At 33.0% G+C, this 20,691-nt stretch overlaps 3 protein-coding genes across 4 annotated transcripts; 1 reads left to right on the forward strand and 2 right to left on the reverse strand.

Moving 5' to 3' along the window:
• Nucleotides 1-2,913: 2,913 nt before the first annotated feature.
• On the reverse strand, nucleotides 2,914-7,039 carry CCT4 (chaperonin containing TCP1 subunit 4). Its single transcript, XM_075297178.1, has 4 exons — nucleotides 6,791-7,039; nucleotides 5,254-5,906; nucleotides 4,003-4,142; nucleotides 2,914-3,936 (listed from the first exon to the last, which is right to left on the reverse strand). Exons 1-4 carry the CDS (start codon nucleotides 6,894-6,896, stop codon nucleotides 3,234-3,236), a joined length of 1,602 nt encoding a protein of 533 aa, XP_075153293.1. The 5' UTR covers nucleotides 6,897-7,039; the 3' UTR covers nucleotides 2,914-3,233.
• A 2,960-nt stretch (nucleotides 7,040-9,999) lies between these two features.
• Nucleotides 10,000-12,352, forward strand: Tom70 (translocase of outer membrane 70). Of its 2 annotated transcripts, none has more exons than XM_075297180.1 (3): nucleotides 10,000-10,200; nucleotides 10,310-11,325; nucleotides 11,396-12,352. In XM_075297180.1, exons 2-3 carry the CDS (start codon nucleotides 10,350-10,352, stop codon nucleotides 12,187-12,189), a joined length of 1,770 nt encoding a protein of 589 aa, XP_075153295.1. In that variant the 5' UTR covers nucleotides 10,000-10,200; nucleotides 10,310-10,349; the 3' UTR covers nucleotides 12,190-12,352. The 2 variants fall into 2 exon arrangements, with proteins under 2 accessions (XP_075153295.1, XP_075153296.1); XM_075297181.1 differs by having other exon boundaries at nucleotides 10,339-11,325.
• A 3,312-nt stretch (nucleotides 12,353-15,664) lies between these two features.
• LOC142226928 (uncharacterized) lies at nucleotides 15,665-17,962 on the reverse strand. Its single transcript, XM_075297182.1, has 5 exons — nucleotides 17,813-17,962; nucleotides 17,020-17,756; nucleotides 16,572-16,962; nucleotides 16,272-16,510; nucleotides 15,665-15,879 (listed from the first exon to the last, which is right to left on the reverse strand). Exons 1-5 carry the CDS (start codon nucleotides 17,868-17,870, stop codon nucleotides 15,808-15,810), a joined length of 1,497 nt encoding a protein of 498 aa, XP_075153297.1. The 5' UTR covers nucleotides 17,871-17,962; the 3' UTR covers nucleotides 15,665-15,807.
• Nucleotides 17,963-20,691: the final 2,729 nt, after the last annotated feature.

Here is a 20,691-nt window from a genome sequence, read left to right on the forward strand (position 1 = left end):
GCCGATGTGTGAGTGCTCACATTCCAGCGGTGAAGAATAATCCGTCTTCGACGTTTGTTTTTCCTGATTTCTTAGAAGACAACTGACAAACAAATGGTTGTGTACCACTCAGAATAGACCGTTCTGCGTTGTTCTAGTGGTACGATTGTGATGTGTCCAGTTTTTCGTTTGCTTGGAAGTGCTTTGTTCGCGAGCAACCTCCATACAATAGACTGCTGTTTACATTCGGGCTCATACACGAAAATCCATGGTTCATCACTTCTCACGGTGTCATAGACGTTTCTCGAAGAGATCGTATTTTTGGAACATTTCTCTCTACCAATCGAAACGAATCTTTTTGAGCGATTGACAAATTACGGGGGATCCAACGTGAATAAATGTTTTTGACGGTCAAATGTACATGCAATTTTGAATGTATGCTGCTCCCAGTAATGTCTAAGATTGTCCCAAACTCACGATAGGTCTTGCATCATATCAGACGCACAGCATCAACGATTTCCGGAACAATTTCGGTAAGAATTTCAGAAAAAAATGTTACGATGTCATCATCGTTGATACTTACTTTACTTATGGAAGGCGTTCCTGATAAAGTGGGCAAAAACAAAAATCGACGACGTAAATCGAATGGCGACGTAAATCAAAGTTTGATGGAACAAAAAATTTGACGACGCAAATCGAAACAACGTAAACCGAGACGACGTAAATCGAGGGACTACTGTATAGTAAATAACGCAAAATTTCGTACTCACTAAAAATACTTCCACAAAAGTACAGCACGTAGGTGATCTAACAGTTATGTTTTGGACAAAATGAATTTCTCCATTAACAACAAATTTATGTAAACATTTTAAAAACTTTGAACAGTAAACAAACCTACATGTAGAGGATTTATTCAAATTATTTGGCGAGTATTCTTGTCATGGGTATAGTTTTTAACACTTATATAGTCCACAAAAGAAATAAAAACACACACAGCACTACAAAAACAGCAAACTTTCATAACACACAACACGAACCACACGGTACGAGCATAAAAACCGAACTGTTCGTTTAGTTTTTGAATGATATTAAAATAACCTGTTGAGCAAGGAGAGAAAGCGGATATTAAACGCATGCAACTCATATTGATGGTAACGGAAGCTCTCTCAATGTTTGTTTTCTTTTTTTATCAAAAGAGAACATAAAGTTGAGCTCTATTTTTGTGATTAGCATTTTTGGGGTTCGTTCTCTTTCATAATGCACATCAAATTCGAAGACGGGTTATTTTTATTTTATTAAATACATTCTTTATTATATTCACAATGTATAATCAAATTTGTCGATTTATCGGCATAACGACGAATTTCTCTCAAACAATAGAAAAATGCCGATTTTCCGATTTTTGACTCGAAAATGTCGATATTAGTTCCGTTAAAAAATGATTACTGGAAATTGTTCGTTTACACAGAAAAACTAAAAAAAGAGAGATGGAGAGAAATTATATTTGACAGTTGGCAGATAGAAAAATTGCAAATTTTTGCACAGTGAAATCTAGCAAAACGTAACCTGGTTTTTTATAACAAACAAGATTCTAGTACACTGAACATGTACCGCAATAACTATTGGAAGTTTAAACAAGGGAGTAAAGTAGAACGTCGGGTGGGACCGACTATATCATACACTAAACTCACATGGTGAATAAATCCCATGTCCCATCTGGATGGGACATAGTCTTCCCGCCTGAGGCCAGCACAAAAAGTGGAGAAAATTTTACCAAAAAACTACCAAACAAAAAATCTTATTTTGCGAAATTTTATTTCTATATATATAAAAAATTTTTGTCAAAAATTTATTTCAATAGAAAATTTTGCCAAATTTTTATTTCTATAGGAAATGTTGTCAGAATTTTGTTTCTAAAGAAAATGTTGTCCAAATTTTATGTCATGTGTTTGGCGTTTTTTCGAACTTTGCAAATAAAAGTTTTTTCTGATTTTTCGAGCTTGAGATCTATATATAAAATAAAAATAAATATAGAACTCAAACTCAAATTTTTTCTATAGAAAATGTTGACAAAATTTTATTTCTATAGAAAATTTTGTCAACATTTTTGTTTTTATAGGAAATTTTGTCAAAACTTTATTTCTATTTATGAATTGCAAAATCTACCAAAAATTCCACCAATCGACTAAGCAGTAAAAAGTCTACCATTGTTTGTAGAATTCTACCAACTGTGGCAACCGTGATAGAGGTTCATAATTTCATAAAATTAAAAATGCTTCAAATCAAACCAATACCCAAATGATCTATATTACATCTTTGAAAGTTTGAACTCTAAATTTCAGGTGGCTGGAGTAGTTTTTATGTTGGGAATGTTAGAATTTATAAAATATCTTTGGTGTTTTTTTGCCCTTCGGGAGTTGTCATCACTGTCTAGAGGTTCTCCTGTATAGTACAATTATAAGGGCAGTGTTCTGGTAGGTCTTTATGTGCCAACCCATATCCTTGGCCACACTGATTCTTACATGGACGACAGAAGTGCTCTAGCAGCTGAATGCCATTGTATACACCTATAACAAATTGCCCCAAGATTCTAGAGATCACATTTCATAGCCTATTTAATTCGCTCCGTTTTTGAAGCAAGAAAGAGTCTGTATATTACATCCCTAATCAAGGGACACATTACACACTTCAACAGTTTGCTAGCCTTTCTAAATCCGCTCGACTCTCCTTCAGATCACTCTAAATCAATCCAAACTTAGTCGAGAGTTATGGCTATAAGTTCCAGATCCCTTGCACCTGAATAAATTAAAAAAAAATTGCCAATAGCCCTATATACGTCACTCTAAAAATCTTTGTCTTATTAGTCTCGACAGAAAGCCCAATGGCAAACCCACACTTATGACCACCCCATCAATTTATTATAAGAATCAGACATTTTAATGTCAATATAAATATTTATTTCTTTTGGTGAATTTTATTCAGACATTTTAGATGTAAGTGAATTCTGTGGAAATTTAAAATTAATGTGATAAATGCTAGGTTGTTTCCATACTTATTTTCAATGTTAAAAGAGCATAGTAGCATAATAACTAAACCTGGCATCATTTGTTAAACAATCGTAGATAGTAAACATTAATCAATAACGCAGAAAGTGTGGGCGAGAAATTTTAATTAACAAATGATTATAAAATGATAATGAGAGTGTGGGTGTTTTTGTTTTTTTTTTTATATGAGAGGTTTCTTTTACATAAAACTTAAGAAATAGTATTGACAATATCATCGATTTTCAAAATCGAACGTATAGTCTCAGTAGCCAAAGATATGGCGGAAATATTGACCAAAGCCGGTTGGACAACATTCTCAGCAAAAATATCTGTAATGGCTCCTTTGCGAACATTAATACCGGCATTCTTTTCACCTTGAGCATGACGATTACGTAGCTCTGTCACTGTGGCAATAGGGTTCAAACCGGCATTTTCAGCCAATGTTGAGGGGATAACTTCCAAAGCCTCGGCATAGGCACGGAAACAATAGGCATCAACACCTTCCACTGTCTGGGCATGGGCAGCCAATTGTAAGGCCATCTCAATTTCAGGAGCACCACCGCCAACAATTTGAGCACGTTTCTTAACCAAACAACGAACAACACACAAAGCATCATGCAGTGAACGGGCAGCCTCTTCCAACACCAATTTGTTTGAGCCACGGCAAACAATGGAAATAGTACGACCAGGATTTTGGATACCAGTGATTTTTACAAATTTATTTGTGCCACTAGCAACTTCTTCAACCAAATCGGCACTGGAAAGATTTTCAGCAACAAAGTGATCCAAGGAAGCAATGGGACGACAATTGAGGGTCTTGCAAACATATTCGATATCTTCACGTTCAACATCCTTTACAACCAAACACTTAATTTTATCCAAGAAATGTTGAGCCAAATCCGATACAGCATCACTACATAAGGGAAATAAAGATTATTAAATATAACATTTTCTAAAGTGAATATGAGGAAAAACTTACCGCAAAATGGATTTTTGTACCAATAAAACATTGCAACCGGCTTTCTTGATCTGCTTAACAATATTAAGGATATAGGCGCGTTCCTCTTTCAATACACGATCCATGGCAGCGTAGTCAGATACAATGACGCTGTGATCCATCTGAAAGAATTTAAACAAAAGATATATTTTATTATCTAAACTAAGATTTTGTTTCTATAGGAAATTTCCTCAAAATTTCATTTTTATAGGAAATTTTCGCAAACTTCCTTTTCTATATGAAATTTTCTCAAAATTTCATTTCGATATGAAATTTTCTCAAAATTTCATTTCTATAGGAGTTTTTCTCAAAATTTCATTTCTATCGGAAATTTTTTAAAATTTCATTTCTATAGGAAATTTTCTGAAAATTTGATTTCTATAGGAAATTTTCTGAAAATTTCATTTCTATAGGAAATTTTCTGAAAATTTCATTTCTATAGGAAATTTTCTGAAAATTTCATTTCTATAGGAAATATTCTGAAAATTTCATTCCTATAGGAAATTTTCTGAAAATTTCATTTCTATAGGAAATTTGTGAAAAGTTCATCTCTATAGGAAATTTTGTCAAAAGTTCATCTCTATAGGAAATTTTGTGAAAAGTTCATTTCTATGGAAAATTTTGTGAAAAGTTCATCTCTATAGGAAATTTTCTCAAAATTTCATTTCTATAGGAAATTTTCTCAAAATTTCATTTCTATAGGAAATTTTCTGAAAATTCTCTATAGTTTTTTGAAAATTTAATTTCTATAGGAAATTTTGTCAAAATTTCATTTCTATAGGAAATTTTGTCAAAATTTCATTTCTATAGGAAATTTTGTCAAAATTTCATTTCTATAGGAAATTTTGTCAAAATTTCATTTCTATAAGAAATTTTCTGAAAATTTCATTTCTATAGGAAATTTTGTAAAAATTTCATTTCTATAGGAAATTTTGTAAAAATTTCATTTTTTTCAAATTTTCATATCTATGGGAAATTTTGTGAAATTTTCATTTCTATAGGAAATTTTGTCAAATTTTCATTTCTATAGGAAATTTTGTCAAATTTTCATTTCTATAGGAAATTTTGTCAACATTTCCTTTTGATAGGAAATTTTGTCAAAATTTCATTTCTATAGGAAATTTTGTCAAAATTTCACTTCGATAGGGCAAATTACGTTGGAGCTTGAGCTGATCTTTAGAATATCGTAATTGGAGTAACGTATTTATTTGGAATACCATATTTTATACTTACATCAGTTTTTGGGGCAGAAATACAAAATTGAATCAAACCAATCTTTGCCTTTTCAATGCGTTTGGGAGCATTAATACCAGCCGATCGGGAAGTGAAAACCAAACCCTCAACCAATTCGGTATCTTCAACGGTACCACCCAAGCTTTGAATAACTTTAATGTTTTTCAAATCAACAGCACCTTCCTTGCCTGGTTCGGTCACACGTAATACAGCATCCACAGCAATGGGGGCCAATAGGCTACTTTGTTGTGAAACAACTTTAGAGTTTAACGAAGTCGAAGCACTCTTAATCAAAGTTTCACGATCAGTCAAGGATATTGGTGTAGACATGCCATTGATGATTTCAATAGCTTTGTTGGCACAACGTTGGAAGGAGTCCGATATAGCTGTGGGATGGATACCCTTGTGTAATAATTTCTCAGAAGCTTCCAATAAAGCGCCAGCGATGACAACAACAGAGGTGGTGCCGTCACCAGCTTCAACATCTTGAGCGCGTGAAAGTTCAACCAACATTTTGGCGGCAGGATGCAAAACATTCATTTGTTTCAAAATGGTGGCACCATCATTAGTGATGGAGACTTCACCATTGCCAGCTTGAATCATTTTATCCATACCACGGGGACCAAGACTTGTGCGAATGGCATCGCAAACAGCTGAAAGAGAAAAATCACATAGTTACAATCTCTTTTGTATCACAATGGACTGAATAGTCTGAGCCTGAATCTTAATCGGGCTGCCACTTTAACCTAACCTTAACCAATCTCTTTTGTGATATTGATAAAAAGCTCGATTTTTAGTTCGCCAGATGGTCTAGACGGAGATCATACCAAAACGGATGATTACCGACCACTTAAAGGGAACATTGAAAAAACTACCGATTGTACATCTATACAAATTCTGTGGTTAGTAAATCAAGTTGTTTCCATTCCTTACACAAAACGAGCAAAGATTGAGATGTCTCAATTAAACCATTATTCATAAAATGTGTAAATAATAATTTTGAGATTTTTCGCTTAATGCATAAATGCTTTTAAAATTTTCCGATATCTTCAAAAGACCTAGCTTAACAGCCATGGATATTTCTTGTGTGGGACGAAACAATGAAGCAATAGATTGACCAGCTGTTCCCAATGACGTCATTGTGCTATTGTCCGGAATACATAGCATAAAATTATACCCGAACACATAAAACCCATATTTTTATTAAATATCCCTAATTCTCCTTTTTTTCCCTGATACAATGAGTCATTGCAGTTTATCTAGCAGCACATGTACAAGAATATTCGAGTAGCTCTTTTAACAAACCCATAAACGATTTGTCATTGCCGGTTGTCGATAATACTGTGGTTACATATATGAGGGAAGCCGTTTTTTGTTTATTGCAACTGGTATAGAAAATTGTTTAATTTCTACAAAATGTTCTAATTCTTCAAATTTTTTGTATAAAATCAAATCAATTCTGTGTCAAATTTCATTATTAGATATTTTATTTTGGGTAGTTTCACTAATAATTGTATAAAATTTAATATTTTCTAACCTTTGGCTGCATGAATATTCGATAGACGTACATCCTGAGGCTTGGATTTATCTTTGAAGGCTTGGCTCGTTGGTTTTCTAGCAACGCTTACTGCTTTTGGTGCCATAATTTAGTTAATTTTCTTGTAAATTGATTTTAGTTTATTGATGTTTTTAAATAATCACAGATTTCTTGCGATTAAATTTAGCTTGAAATTCACAGAAATTATCCACTGACCGACCGTCGCTGAGAAAATTCACCGAACTTCTGGTGTCACCGTATTATCGATTTACTGTCATGTGGATTTGACATTTAGGAAGTGGTCAGAATAGGCCATAGTTGATGTTGCCACTTCTGTGCAATGTGTAAGGTCGTTTAAATTGAAAGATTTTTTGAACAATTATCATTTTTGATCCCAGAAATATTTAAGTAAGAATTTGACAGTCACTTCTGAGAATCCACACCACAAACGTATACGAATTAAAAACTCGTCGTAAAAATGTCGTCACTATTTAGAGGTTGTACCACGCCAAAATACTACAAAAAAATATCGCATGAGTGCAATTATTAGATGTCTTTTAGATAAATTTAAATAAACTAAAAAAGTGAATTTTAAGATAGTTGTAACAGAATCATCCCAATAAACACAGGATGAGCGTTTTTCAAATGCAACAACTTTTCAGTTTGAGGGTAAATATAATTTTCAACATAAATTCAATTTGACTTGAAATAACTCATCTTCAATACATCTTCAAATTTTTTGCGAATTACTTCCAATTTGCCAAAATGTTGACGAAATCTTTGAAAAGTTGTTGAAGATAATATGAGAAAACTTTGACAAAACACTACACTAAAATGCAACGAAAAACCATGTGGTTTTCAATACTTATTTGTGCAACGAAGTTGGTCAATTGCAAGAAATAACAAATTTTAGACAAATAACCAAATAGTTTATAAAAATAGGTAAGTGAAAATAAAAAATGAAATAAAACTTTAAGGAAGTCACTAAATGTATATCTCTTTGCAGAAAACTAATATTATGGATTCTACGTTCTTGAAAACATTAAAAACTGACCGATGAAAACATGGTGGACAATTAACTGGAACTGCTTCAAATAATTTATAATAATTGGTACGTCAATATGAAAAATTAAATCAAAACTTTAGAGAATTCACTAAATTTAAATCTTTGGATGCTACATTCTTGCAAACAATAAGAAGCTGACCAATGAAAAATGAGTGGCTTGTCGACAAGAAAAAGTTTCCAGAAACATTACAAGTGCAACCAATTAAAATTGTTAAAAACAACAAATTGTTGAAATCAACAACTTCTGGATGAAAATGGACATCACATCGTCAGTTTAATTCATATGCTATTATCACTTTAAAATGGATATTTTGTGAATTCCTTCTGCTGGAAATCAATTCTAACACGCGGTCCAGTACGTTCCTAATTTCAAATTGCCCGCATGTTAATAAATTTTAATGCTGTTTTATGACACCAAAAGGAAGGAAAACGAATTATCAATGCAAAAGTGTTTACTAATAATGTTTAAGATATTTAAAGTTTTGTTGTTTGTTTTTATACCCTTCACCACTACTGTGGTACAGGGTATAATAAGTTTGTGCATTTGTATGTAACGCCAAGAAGGAGTAATCATAGACCAACCTTTTAGTATACGGATCGGCTTAGAATTAAATTCTGAGTCGATTTAGCGATGTCCGTCTGTCTGTCTGTCCGTCTGTCTGTCCGTCTGTCTGTCCGTCTGTCTGTCCGTCTGTCTGTCTGTCTGTTGATGTATTTTTGTGTGCAAAGTACAGCTCGCAGTTTTAGTCCGATTGTCCTAAAATTTGGTATAGGGTCCTGTTTCGGCTCAAAGACGATCCCTATTGATTTTGGAAAAAATCGGTTCAGATTTAGATATAGCTGCCATATATATTTTTCACCGATCTGGTCATAATTGGCGTGTATATCAACCGATCTTCCTCAAATTCCGTACATGCGAATATTTTATGAGTCTCGAAAAACTTGCAAAATATCAGCCAAATCGGTTCAGATTTAGATATAGCTCCCATATAAAGCTTTCGCCCGATTTACACTCATATGACCACAGAGGCCAATTTTTAACTCCGATTTAGTTGAAATTTTGCACAGGGAGTAGAATTAGCATTGTAACTATGCGTGCCAAATTTGGTTGAAATCGGTTCAGATTTAGATATAGCTCCCATATATATGTTTTTCTGATTTCGACAAAAATGGTCAAAATACCAAAATTTTCCTTGTAAAATCGCCACTGCTTAGTCGAAAAGTTGTAAAAATGAATCCAATTTTCCTAAACTTCTAATACATATATATCGAGCGATAAATCATAAATAAACTTTTTCGAAGTTTCCTTAAAATTGCTTCAGATTTAAACGTTTCCCATATTTTTTTACTAACATTGTGTTCCACCCTAGTGCATTAGTCGACTTAAATTTTGAGTCTATAGATTTTGTAGAAGTCTATCAAATTCTTCCAGATCGAGTGATATTTAAATGTATGTATTTGGGACAAACCTTTATATATAGCCCCAACACATTTGACGGATGTGATATGGTATCGAAAGTTTAGATCTACAAAGTGGTGCAGGGTATAATATAGTCGGCCCCGCCCGACTTTAGACTTTCCTTACTGGTTTTTTTTTGTTCTTATTTGTTGATATGTTTAATAAGATTATTATTTATCAATTGGTATTGTAGTGTATTATGTAGTGTAGTGTATTATTATATATTTTATTTTGATGAAAATGAATAAATTATACAAAATTCATAGAATTTTGGCTTTGACTTTCAATTTGAAGTGGGGATATCATTCATACAAATTTAGGTTGAAAAGTATTTGCAACGATGTTAATTTTGAATTTGACTCGCATCGAAAATTGTTTGACAAATTATTGAGTAGCGATGCATTTCAATTTGAGGATAACACTTGAGATATTATTGCTAATGTGTTGAATTTCACTGTTGAGGGTAATGTCTGTTTTTTGTTGAGAACGCGATTTTCTCAACAATTTCTCAACTTGTTATTACCCTAATCCTTTGAAAATATGTTTGAAAAATTGTTGAAATTTAGCATTTTTCAAACGTTTGTGTTTATTGGGATTTCTACCAAGATAGTTGGTCATGCAGAATGTGATATGTAAATAAAAATGTAAATCTGGCAACCCATCCAACTTTGCAATAAATGTCATTCCATGTGTTTTTTTCAGTGGTGGGGCCGGATTTTTGGAAATATTGAACTAAAAATTACATAAAAAATTATTAAAACGGTGCAGAATACTTTTAATATCAATTAATTAGTGAAACGCTATATTTCAAGCCTTGGTATTAATTTTAACCATAAGCTAGAAACAAAAAGGAAATCCAGTGTACATAGCAGATAACAGCAAAAGGTGAGTTGAAAAAAATAAAGACATCCATGAACCCTGAAAAAGGTGATAAATCGATGTACTCTTACTTATTATAAATGAAACAAGTGTTAATTGGTATTACTATTTACAGTATATATTTTTGTTAATTGAAAAATTTAGGGGAAACAGCCATGTCAACAACTTTGAAGTTTGGTAATGTAAAATTAACGAAATGGCAATTGGCCTTGTTGGTGGGTACGCCTTTGGCCATTGGAATGGGCATTTATGTTTACCAAAAAGTAAGCACACCATCTTCAAGTTCAGCCGACGAAAGACGAAAAAAAGCATTGGAATCCAAAAAACAACAGTCCCTATCCATAGATGGAACCACGGAGGATAAGGAATTGGAGAAGAAAAAGAAATCCGCGGAATTGGAAAATGAAAAGTTATCACCTCTGAAGGAGGCAACAACTTTTAAAAATGAGGGCAATACGTGTTATCGCAATGGCAAATACGATGAGGCCATTAGCTTTTATGACAAGGCCATTGATAAGTGTCCGAAAGAGAATAAAACCGATCTTGCTATATTCTATCAAAATCGAGCTGCCGCCTATGAGATGTTACGTAAATGGGCCCGTGTTAAGGAGGACTGCACTAAATCCCTTGAGAATAATCCTCGTTATGCCAAAGCCTATTTTCGAAGGGCCAAAGCTTATGAGGCAACTAATGATATGTCTGAATGTTTGGATGATGTGACAGCCACATGTATTTTAGAAATGTTCCAAAACAATAATACTATACTTTATGCCGATCGTGTATTAAAGCGCACTGGAAATGAAGATGCAGAGAAAATAATCAAGGATAAAAAGCCAATATTACCATCAAAAAGTTTTATTAACACCTATATGCGTTCGTTTGTTGCTGATCCCATTCTAACAATGAGTTTGCCCGAGGGAATAGACAAAACGCATGGTTTTGCCCGTGCCAAGCAGGCCTTGGATGAGGAGAACTATGAAAATGTCATAGCAGCTTGTACTGAAGAACTGGAAAAATCCGAATCGGAATCGCAATATAAGATTGAAGCTTTGTTGTTGCGTGGTACTTTCCATTTGATAGGTGGATCGTTTGAAGAAGCCAAACATGATTTGGATGCTGTGATAAATAATGGTAAGGAAATGTTTGAAATTTACTTATTTCTTTTTATTATAAAATTTAATAAATTTTATTTTATTTTCAGTTGATGCCGATAAAAAACTTCGCACATATGCCTTGATAAGACGTGCCTCCCTTTTCATACAGCAGGATAAGAAGAATGAAGGTTTGGACGATTTTGCCAAAGGTCAAGAATTACAAAAGGATTGTGCCGATTTGTATCACCAACGTGCTCAAATCTACATATTACTCGATCAACTTTCCGAAGCTTTGGACGACTTTGAAAAAGCTGTTAAGTTAGCACCCAATAACGCTATGGCCTATGTTCAAAAATGCTATGCGGAATATCGTTTGGCTTTAATGTCACAAGATCAAATGCGTTTATTGATGGTCATGAATGAGTTCAAAAATGCTGTCGAGAAATTCCCCGATTGTGTTGAATGCTATAGCCTTATGGCTCAAGTGTTAAGTGATCAACAGCAATTCCCACAGGCTGAACAGTTTTACGAGAAGGCCATCAAATTGGCACCCGATAATGCTTCGTTGCTGGTACATCGTGGCATTATGTGTTTACAGTGGAAGGGGGATATTGCTACTGCTGTGGGTCTAATGGAGAAAGCAATCGAGATCGATGATAAATGTGGTTTGGCATATGAATCATTGGGAACAGTGGAAGTGCAACGGGCTAATCTGGATAGGGCAGTACAACTTTTCGAAAAGGCCATAAAATTGGCCAAGAGTCAGGCGGAGATGTGTCATCTGTGTGCATTGCGTAATGCAGCAGTGGCTCAAATAAATGTTACTTCGAAATTGGGAATTCCCATGTCTTCAATATCGGCATTAGCAGAGGCGAATATAATGGGCGCAGTACCAAATTAATTTTTAAGTTTTTTTTTTGTATATAATTTTCGTATTACTTAAATACTATGTTTGTTTCATTTTTGAATTGACATAAAGACAAAATCACAGGCATCGACCCACAGCCATATTTTTCTATGAAAAACAAAGAAAACAAAATATATACTTCTAGTCCCTCAAAGGATCTAATGTGTTTATTTTGGAAAAAAAAGAACTCGATTGTTGCACAGATTTCTTGAGATAAGAGGGAAAATACCAAAGCTCATTATAATGCATACAATATTTTGCATCCCATTCAATTAAAGGTATTCTTTTGAAAAGATTAAAAAATTAATAAATGAAACTGAAATCAGAAACATTTAAATTATTACTTTCTCTTTTGAGTCATAAATGAAAATTTAATCGAGATTCTAACTTTAGTTTTCACAAATGTTAACATCAAATATACATTAAAACAAGTTTTATAATACACACTTGAGTTGTCCACCAAACATCAGATATGTACAGATTCGCTGCCACTGTGTCCTCTTTATAAAAAAGTGTTTTTATTACTTACAATAAGTATTGGAAAATTTTTGAAATTTTTGTTTAAAATATTATTTGTTTAATTTTTCATTTTTTGTACCATAGAATTTTTTATATAGTTTTTATATTTAGATACCATTTTTATTCGGGTCCCACAGATTTCCACCTGGGAAATTATTCTTTTATTTTTTTTTAGCTATTTTATTACCAGACCAACAAAAACATCATTTGCATCATGTTTATCAATGTTATACAATAAATCATATTTTATTTTCTATACTATAAAGAAAGCGCAATCACAAGAATAATCACAAAATAACAATAATAATTATTAAAAATATTGTTAACTTAGATGAATATAATAAAATAACCAAGTATGATTATTTCAATTGAATAAATACAAATTAAATGAACAAAATATACAAACGTTTTTTTTTTATTCTCTCCACAAAACTCTAATGAACGTGAGTGCTGTATTTAATACCATCACAGAAATTTCTTTTCAGTACATAACTGCCAATTTTCAGCTTATTCTACAGCCACCAAATCCATCCACGAATTTGTAATAACCGAGCTACCCAGAAAGAACCCTTATTGCCAAAAATAATCTTCGAAGTGATTTATTTCAAAACCGGTAAATACTTACAATTAAGATGAAGCCTTGGAATTTACATGGACATGTCCTAAAGTCCTACTCCACAGCAATACCGAGAGCTGAATTGTAAAAAACTTAATTGCTACCACGTAGCAATACTTAATACTAATGAGAAACTTTTGTATGGTAACCAAACCTTTATTAGATGGTAAGTCATTATTTACATGCATACGGTACAGACATTTGAACTCAAAAAACGTACTTTTGATATATGTTTTTGTTTTGGAACCGTTTTTTTGGATATGTGGGTTTGTTTGAAAATCACAATCAAAGAGGTTCATAATGAAATAAATGTTTTTGTAGAAATCTTTTTTGTTTTGCTCAAACAATTATGTCCGTTCTGGTAGACACATGTATCGCTTTCGTGAGTTGTCACATTTAAGAGATGTTCTGGACTACACTTTACACCGTCACAGACCTGAAAGATGTACACGAACATTGTTTTCGATTTGTGCCAAGTGTACAGCTATCGTATGCAAAGATAGAAGATTTTTAAAACAAATAAATAGCAGATTTTGAAATTTTAATGTGTTTTTATATACATTTTATTGAATTTGCCACGATTTTTTTTTGACGTGATTGTTGTATATTTTTATGGGTGGCTTTTTTCTATTTTTCGACATTGTGCTGTAATTCTCCTGCAAAATAGGTTTATTTTATGGTTCCTGTCTGCAAATAAAATATATTACAGAAAAATCATATAAAATATTTGATTTGTTGGGATTTTCATCGAAATTTTGATTATGGCCAAATTAAGTTTTTTTTTATTTTTTGCGGTTGGTCACGAATTAGCCTGATATTCGCTGTAGGTCGCATATTTAAGGAGATATGTATGGGCAAAATAAGTTTTTCATACAAAAAAATTGATTTTTCATCATATTCATCGAAATGTTGTTTTTTTAGGGTGGTCACGAATTAGCCCCCTTTTAGCTCTAGGACGCAAAAATATGACCAAAATAAGTTTTTCATATAAAATATTTGATTTGTTGGAATTTTCATCGAAATTTTGATTTTTTAGGGTGGTCACGAATTAGCCTCCTTTTCGCTCTAGGAAGCATATTTAAGGATATATGGCCAAAATAAGTTTTTCATATAAAAACTTTGATTTTTTAAGATTTTCATCTAAATTTTGATTTTTTTTAACTTAGTCACGAATTAAACTCCTTTTCGATCCAGGACGTATATTTAAGGAGAAATGACCAAAATAAGATTTTCATATAAAATATTTTGTTTGTTGGAATTTTCATCGAACATTTGTTTTTTTTGGATTTTCATCGAAATTTTGATTTTTTGGGGGAGGACACGAATTAGACTCCTTTTTGCTTTATAACGCATATTTAAGGAGTATATGTGTTTAAAATAAGTTACATTTATTTTTTAAGATGTTCATGGAAATTTTGATTTTTTTAAGGTGGTTACGAAATAGCGTCCTTTTTGCTCTCGGAGATATAGCCAAAATAAATTTTCCATATAAAATATTTGATTTGTTGGGATTTTCATCGAAATTTTGTTTTTTTTTTTTAATTTTCATTGAAATTTTGATTTTTTGGTGATTTGATTGGGGGTACAAACGAATTAGCCTCCTTTTTGCTCTAGGACGCATATTTAAGCAGATATGACCAAAATAATTTTTTCATATAAAATATTTGATTTGTTGGTATTTTCATCGAAATTTTGATTTTTTTAATTTTCATCGAAATTTTGATTTTTTTGGTGATTTGAATTGGGGTGCCTCCTTTTTGCTTTAAGCTGAGTACTATGTTCAGTTTTCAAGCTGAAACCAGCTTTTTTTCGCGGTTACTTTTCTTAATTAATTAATTTAGAAATATAAAATGATTATCAATCAATTCATTGGATCTTTTCCATCCATTATTTGATAAGACTTCATAAAAATATAATAGTCTTCATAAATATTTTTGTACTTTTAATTTAGTGTTTTGGTGAAAAAACCGAACATAGTACTCACCTTTAGGGCGCATATTTAAGAAGATATGGCCAAAATAAGTTTTTCATATGAAAATGCGATTTTTTTTTTAGATTTTCATCGAAATTTTGTTTTTTTTAAATCAACATCGAAATTTTTATATTTTGGAGGCGGTCACGAATTAGCCTTCTTTTTGCTCTATGACGCATATTTAGGGAGATATGGTTAAAACAAGTTTTTCATATAAAAATTTGATTTGTTGGGATTTTTCATCGAAATTTTGATTTTTTTTTATTTTCATCGAAATTTTGATGTTTTGGGCGTCCTTTTTGCTCTAGCACGAATGTTAAAAGAGATATGGCCAAAATAAGTTTTTCATATAAAAATGTTGATTGTTTTGCATTTTTACAAGAGCGATTTATTTTTATTCAGTATGTTGCAGTGGATCCACGAATACAAACCGGAAAAACAATGAACTGTGTCTGTCGAACGTGCTAATAGGTATGCATTTTAATATTGGTCCAGTATTAAATTTTTATATATCCCCATTTGGAGTATTTGTGGTATATTGTATGCCATTGGGATCGACATTATTTATCCTAGGACGCTGAAAATATAAAATTTTTTAGCTATGTTAAGTAAATAGAATTTTGCTACACCTAAAAAAACACATTGTTAGTATACACAAGAGAAAAGTATGCTAAAAAAGCTTAAAAAACAGATGAAAAGGAGAAAAGCTGTCACTGTTTCCTGAAAAAGCAAACATTGTCAATGCTAACTTCACGGAGAGAAGGAATATGATCACTTCAAACATGTTTCAAGTGCAAAATGTCAGACCCATAACATATTTGCCAAAATCAGACATATAATTTCCCAGAAAATAACATGGTTGCGACAAGCATGTTACATGGGTACCATCCCAAAATAACACAAGCTTGAGGCGATCATATTCCTTCTCTGGGTGTTTTTTGGCGGACTTTTGTCAATGCGTGTACTCACTATTTCTTCAGTTAAATGCTCAACATAGGGGATTATTATGTTTGTCAAAGATCCCAATTCAATTACAAGCGTCCTCAATGTGTTACTTTCATTATCCATAACAGAACTAATATTAATATCAACATAATAGCTGCGCATTACTGACATCACACAATTGCATACTATTTCCGTTGAGATTGTGTTATCGGAGGATAACAGACAATTAGCAAAATCCGCACAAATTTGTGGTAAAAATATGGCTGAAAGCAAACATTTTGTTTATAAATACACGTAGGTGATGGGGTCTTTCAATTATCTTACACAAAAATGATTTCAATTTTGTCGCTTCTCTTTCAGTTAGAATTCGCTGAGTTTGATAAATGGTGACTATAGCCTGTAAAAATATCAAACATGTCCAACTTCCAATGAGAGGTAAACCCATTTGCAAATTTGACCAAATTGTATTCGTCAATGTGGGTTCTCTTAAACGTATCATCAGATTTTGTAGTTTATTCATTATCAATAGCTGAGACCAAGTATTTTGTAGTGTGGAAGAGATTAATGAGGTCTTAGAGGGTCTAGATAACATTTCACGCCATGTATGAGTATCACTGGATGTTAAACCAATTAGCGAATTGGTTGATATGGGGCTTAGAAATTTTATAGACGATTGGCTTTCAGGGATTGAATTTTTCTCCTTCAAAATGACTATCTAAGAGGAGAAAGGATTGAAATTGCTGTTGATTGCTAAATACAGCGATATACTTACAAAACTCAGGAACCATAAGAATGCAAAAATCCTTAGAGTATAGGAAAACCACAACCATTGAAAATATGGCATTAATATCAACGACAAAAGACTGACCCATAACATGGCCAGGTGACTTTGACGTAAAATGATCATTATTGCTGCCACGGCATGCGATTCATTGCCTTCGAGTGCATACCTTTGGTTTAATAGACAACCAAAAGCTGGAAAGATTGGCCCCTCTGTCAAACCCAGAAGGAATCGTATAAAAATTAAACCACTGGGACCAACATAAACCCTTACAATTGGGCTAATACCCACAACAAAAGCTATAAAGGCTAAAGATATTTCCAAAAAGGATTTGTTTTCATCGCGTTTGATCATTAAAACCCCCACTATATGGCTTATGGCATAACCAATATAGAATGAAAGTATTATTAAATTATTTACGACTTGTTGACTTATAGATTTTCCCAAATCCGTGGTAATCTTTTCATTTGTATTCACTCCTTCACTTGTAATTGATAATACATTGCCCTTGGAATGATAATCATCTAAGAAGAATCTTTCAGGTGTTTGGAATTTCAAATGTTCTTTTAGTTTGAAACTTATTTCTGCGGTTTCTAGGGGGTTTGTACTGTGAATAATAGGTTGGGCTTTCGAGGTAGGACCAATTTCACTTTGACTCAATATAAAGCCATTCGATATCACTAGAAAACTGAACATTCCAAGTATCAAATATTCGGGCATAAATAGTTCTGGAATCAAAATTTAAGTCAACACTTTTAATTTGGAGAATATTCTTTATACTTACTTCTTTGTATGATACCCAATAAAAATTGTGGGTCCATGTAGGTAATCCAAATGTTCATTCAGATGCTCCTTTATATGTAATTTTGAAATTTCCAGAGAACTTAGAAAAAAAAAACAAAAACCTAAAATAAAGGCATATGCCTTGCCATGGTCTAATGTATGAAAAAGAGTATGTGAATTTCAAATTATTTTATTTAATTGTTTTGTGTTTAGTTTATTGCTGTCATTCTTACACTCATAGAAAATCTTGAAGAAAAACAAGTAAGTAAAGTCTAAAGCGGGGCGGGGCCGACTATATTATACCCTTCACCACTATGTAGACCAAAGTCTGTGTTACCATCTCAACTCCTTCAAATTTGTTTATCTTAACCGATTTGGAGATCATTTTTTTATACTTCTACAAAATCTCTAGAATTAACATTTAAATCGGCTTTCGACCTGGTATGAAAAACAATGTTAATAAAAAATATGGGAAATATAAAGCTAGAGCAATTTTAATGCAATTAATGCAAAAGAGCATTTATGATTTATCCGGAGATACATATGTATTCGAGATATTTTATTTTTATTTATTTGCTCGATTTTGTAATTTGAAGCCATGGGCCGATATAGGTTAAATTACAAAAAACAAACTACTCCAAAATATTTAATACATTATGACTTAAGACTAAAAATAATAATAATATAATATATGGGTAAAAATTATTTAAATTGGAAACAATAAATAAATACAAATTTATATGTAAAAAAAGAAACAACCCGTAAAATAAAAAATAATAACTAAATCACATATCTCGCGCTCTAGATGATGTATATCAACCCTTACGTTCGTGGGTGGTGGTTGTGTATCCATGAGATGGTGGTTTCGATGATTACTGCGATAACAACCCAGGAGATACATGTCATCAACAATGGGCCCGGATGCCATGATTGTACTGTCGTCCGCATATGATACAATCTTAAATTACCAACATCTACAAATACAAAATCTACAAATAAAACTATAGACAATATTTTGGAGTGTACTGTTCTCACTTTAACTAATAATGCGAGTTTGTTAAATAAGTTACCATTTTGAACTAGTTTACCAGTGCATAACACTACCAGTAACCGATTGGGGAACTAGTTCCTTTATACACTACCAGTAATTAGTAAGCGATTGGGCAACTAGTTACCCAAACTGTTACTGGTAGTGTATATAAGAACTAGTTGCCCAATCGGTTACTGGTAGTGTGTAACGGAACTAGTTCTCCAATCTGTTCCTTTTCACACTAATTCCTCAATCGGTTACTGGTGGTGTGTAAAGGAACTAGTTCTTACCTATCGGTTACTTGTAGTGTATAATGTAGTCATTTTTTTGTTTGGTAGGTTTTTGGTAAAAATTTCTCCAAATGCTAGAACGTATAAAAGTCCTGAATATGCCTATGATTATTTACCTTATGCACTACTTAACTAATAATGCGTTTTTGTTTTTAAAGTTACTTTATACACTACTAGTAACCGATTTAGGCACTAGTTATTATGTTCCACAGTCACAAATGACTACATTATACACTACCAGTAACCGCTTGGGTAACTAGTTCCTATATACACTACCAGTAACCGATTGGAGAACTAGTTCTTTTACACACTACCAGTAACCGCTTGGGTAACTGGTTACGTTGCTCCACAGTCGATTCCCTTATGCCACTGCCATTAATCGACTGGGGATGTTAGTTCCTTCTATACACTACCAGTAACCGATCGGGGATGGTGTGTAATCTTTTCTTTTAGTGAATAAGTATACTGGTAATGGCTAAGGGAATCGACTGTGGAACAACGTAACTAGTTCCCCAAGCGGTTACTGGTAGTGTATATAGCAACTAGTTACATAATGGGTTACTGGTAGTGTATATAGGAACTAGTTACCTAAGCTGTTACTGGTAGTTTATAAGGTAGTCATTTGCGACTGTGGAACAGAATAACTAGTTCCTAAATCGGTTACTAGTAGTGTGTAAAGTAACCTATGTAGTGAATAAGGTTACTAATCATAGGCATATTCAGGAGTTTTATACGTTCTAGCATTTGGTGAAATTTTTACCAAAAACCTATCACACAAAAAATTACTACCTTATACACTACAAGTAACCGATTGGGTAAGTACTATCTCCTTTACACACCACCAGTAACCGATTGAGGAACTAGTTCTTCTAAATGACTACCTTATACACTAAAAGTAACCTATTGGAGAATTAGTACCTTTACACATTACCAGTATACACTACCAGTAACCGATTGGGTAACAACTAGTTCCTATATACACTACCTGTAACCACTTGGGGAACTAGTTACGTTGTTCCACAGTCGATTCCCTTAGCCTTTACCAGTATACTTATTCACTAAAAGAAAAGATTGGAGAACTACTTCCTTTACACACCATCCCCGATCGGTTACTGGTAGTGTATAGAAGGAACTAACATCCCCAGTCGATTAATGGCAGTGGCATAAGGGAATCGACTGTGGAGCATCGTAACTAGTTACCCAAGCGGTTACTGGTAGTGTGTAAAAGAACTAGTTCTTCAATTGGTTACTGGTGGTGTATATAGGAACTAGTTACCCAAGCGGTTACTGGTAGTGTATAAGGTAGTCATTTGTGACTGTGGAACATAACAACTAGTTCCTAAATCGGTTACTAGTAGTGTGTAAAGTAACTTTAAAAACAAAAACGCATTATTAGTTAATGCGTTTTTGTTTTTAAAAATGACTACCTTATGCACTGCAAGTACCCGTTTGGAGAACTAGTTCCGTTACACACCACCAGTAACCGATTGGAGAACTAGTTCCTTCACACACTACCAGTAACCGATTGGGGAACTAGTTCCTATATACACTACCAGTAAC

The sequence above is a fragment of the Haematobia irritans genome, chromosome 2, assembly GCF_050003625.1.
Source record: "Haematobia irritans isolate KBUSLIRL chromosome 2, ASM5000362v1, whole genome shotgun sequence".
Classification (NCBI taxonomy): domain Eukaryota; kingdom Metazoa; phylum Arthropoda; class Insecta; order Diptera; family Muscidae; genus Haematobia; species Haematobia irritans.

Excerpts from the sequence above, each read along its gene's own strand:
- CCT4 (XM_075297178.1), bottom strand. The coding sequence starts at position 6,896 with ATGGCACCAAAAGCAGTAAGCGTTGCTAGAAAACCAACGAGCCAAGCC. Across the intron at positions 5,907-6,790 it reads GAATATTCATGCAGCCAAAG|CTGTTTGCGATGCCATTCGC; the intron begins GTTAGAAAATAT and ends TTTCTCTTTCAG. Across the intron at positions 4,143-5,253 it reads TTTCTGCCCCAAAAACTGAT|ATGGATCACAGCGTCATTGT; the intron begins GTAAGTATAAAA and ends AAATTCTTTCAG.
- Tom70 (XM_075297180.1), top strand. The coding sequence starts at position 10,350 with ATGTCAACAACTTTGAAGTTTGGTAATGTAAAATTAACGAAATGGCAA. Across the intron at positions 11,326-11,395 it reads GGATGCTGTGATAAATAATG|TTGATGCCGATAAAAAACTT; the intron begins GTAAGGAAATGT and ends TTTTATTTTCAG.
- LOC142226928 (XM_075297182.1), bottom strand. The coding sequence starts at position 17,870 with ATGAACATTTGGATTACCTACATGGACCCACAATTTTTATTGGGTATC. Across the intron at positions 17,757-17,812 it reads ATTGGGTATCATACAAAGAA|AACTATTTATGCCCGAATAT; the intron begins GTAAGTATAAAG and ends TTTTGATTCCAG. Across the intron at positions 16,963-17,019 it reads TCTTATGGTTCCTGAGTTTT|ATAGTCATTTTGAAGGAGAA; the intron begins GTAAGTATATCG and ends TTCTCCTCTTAG.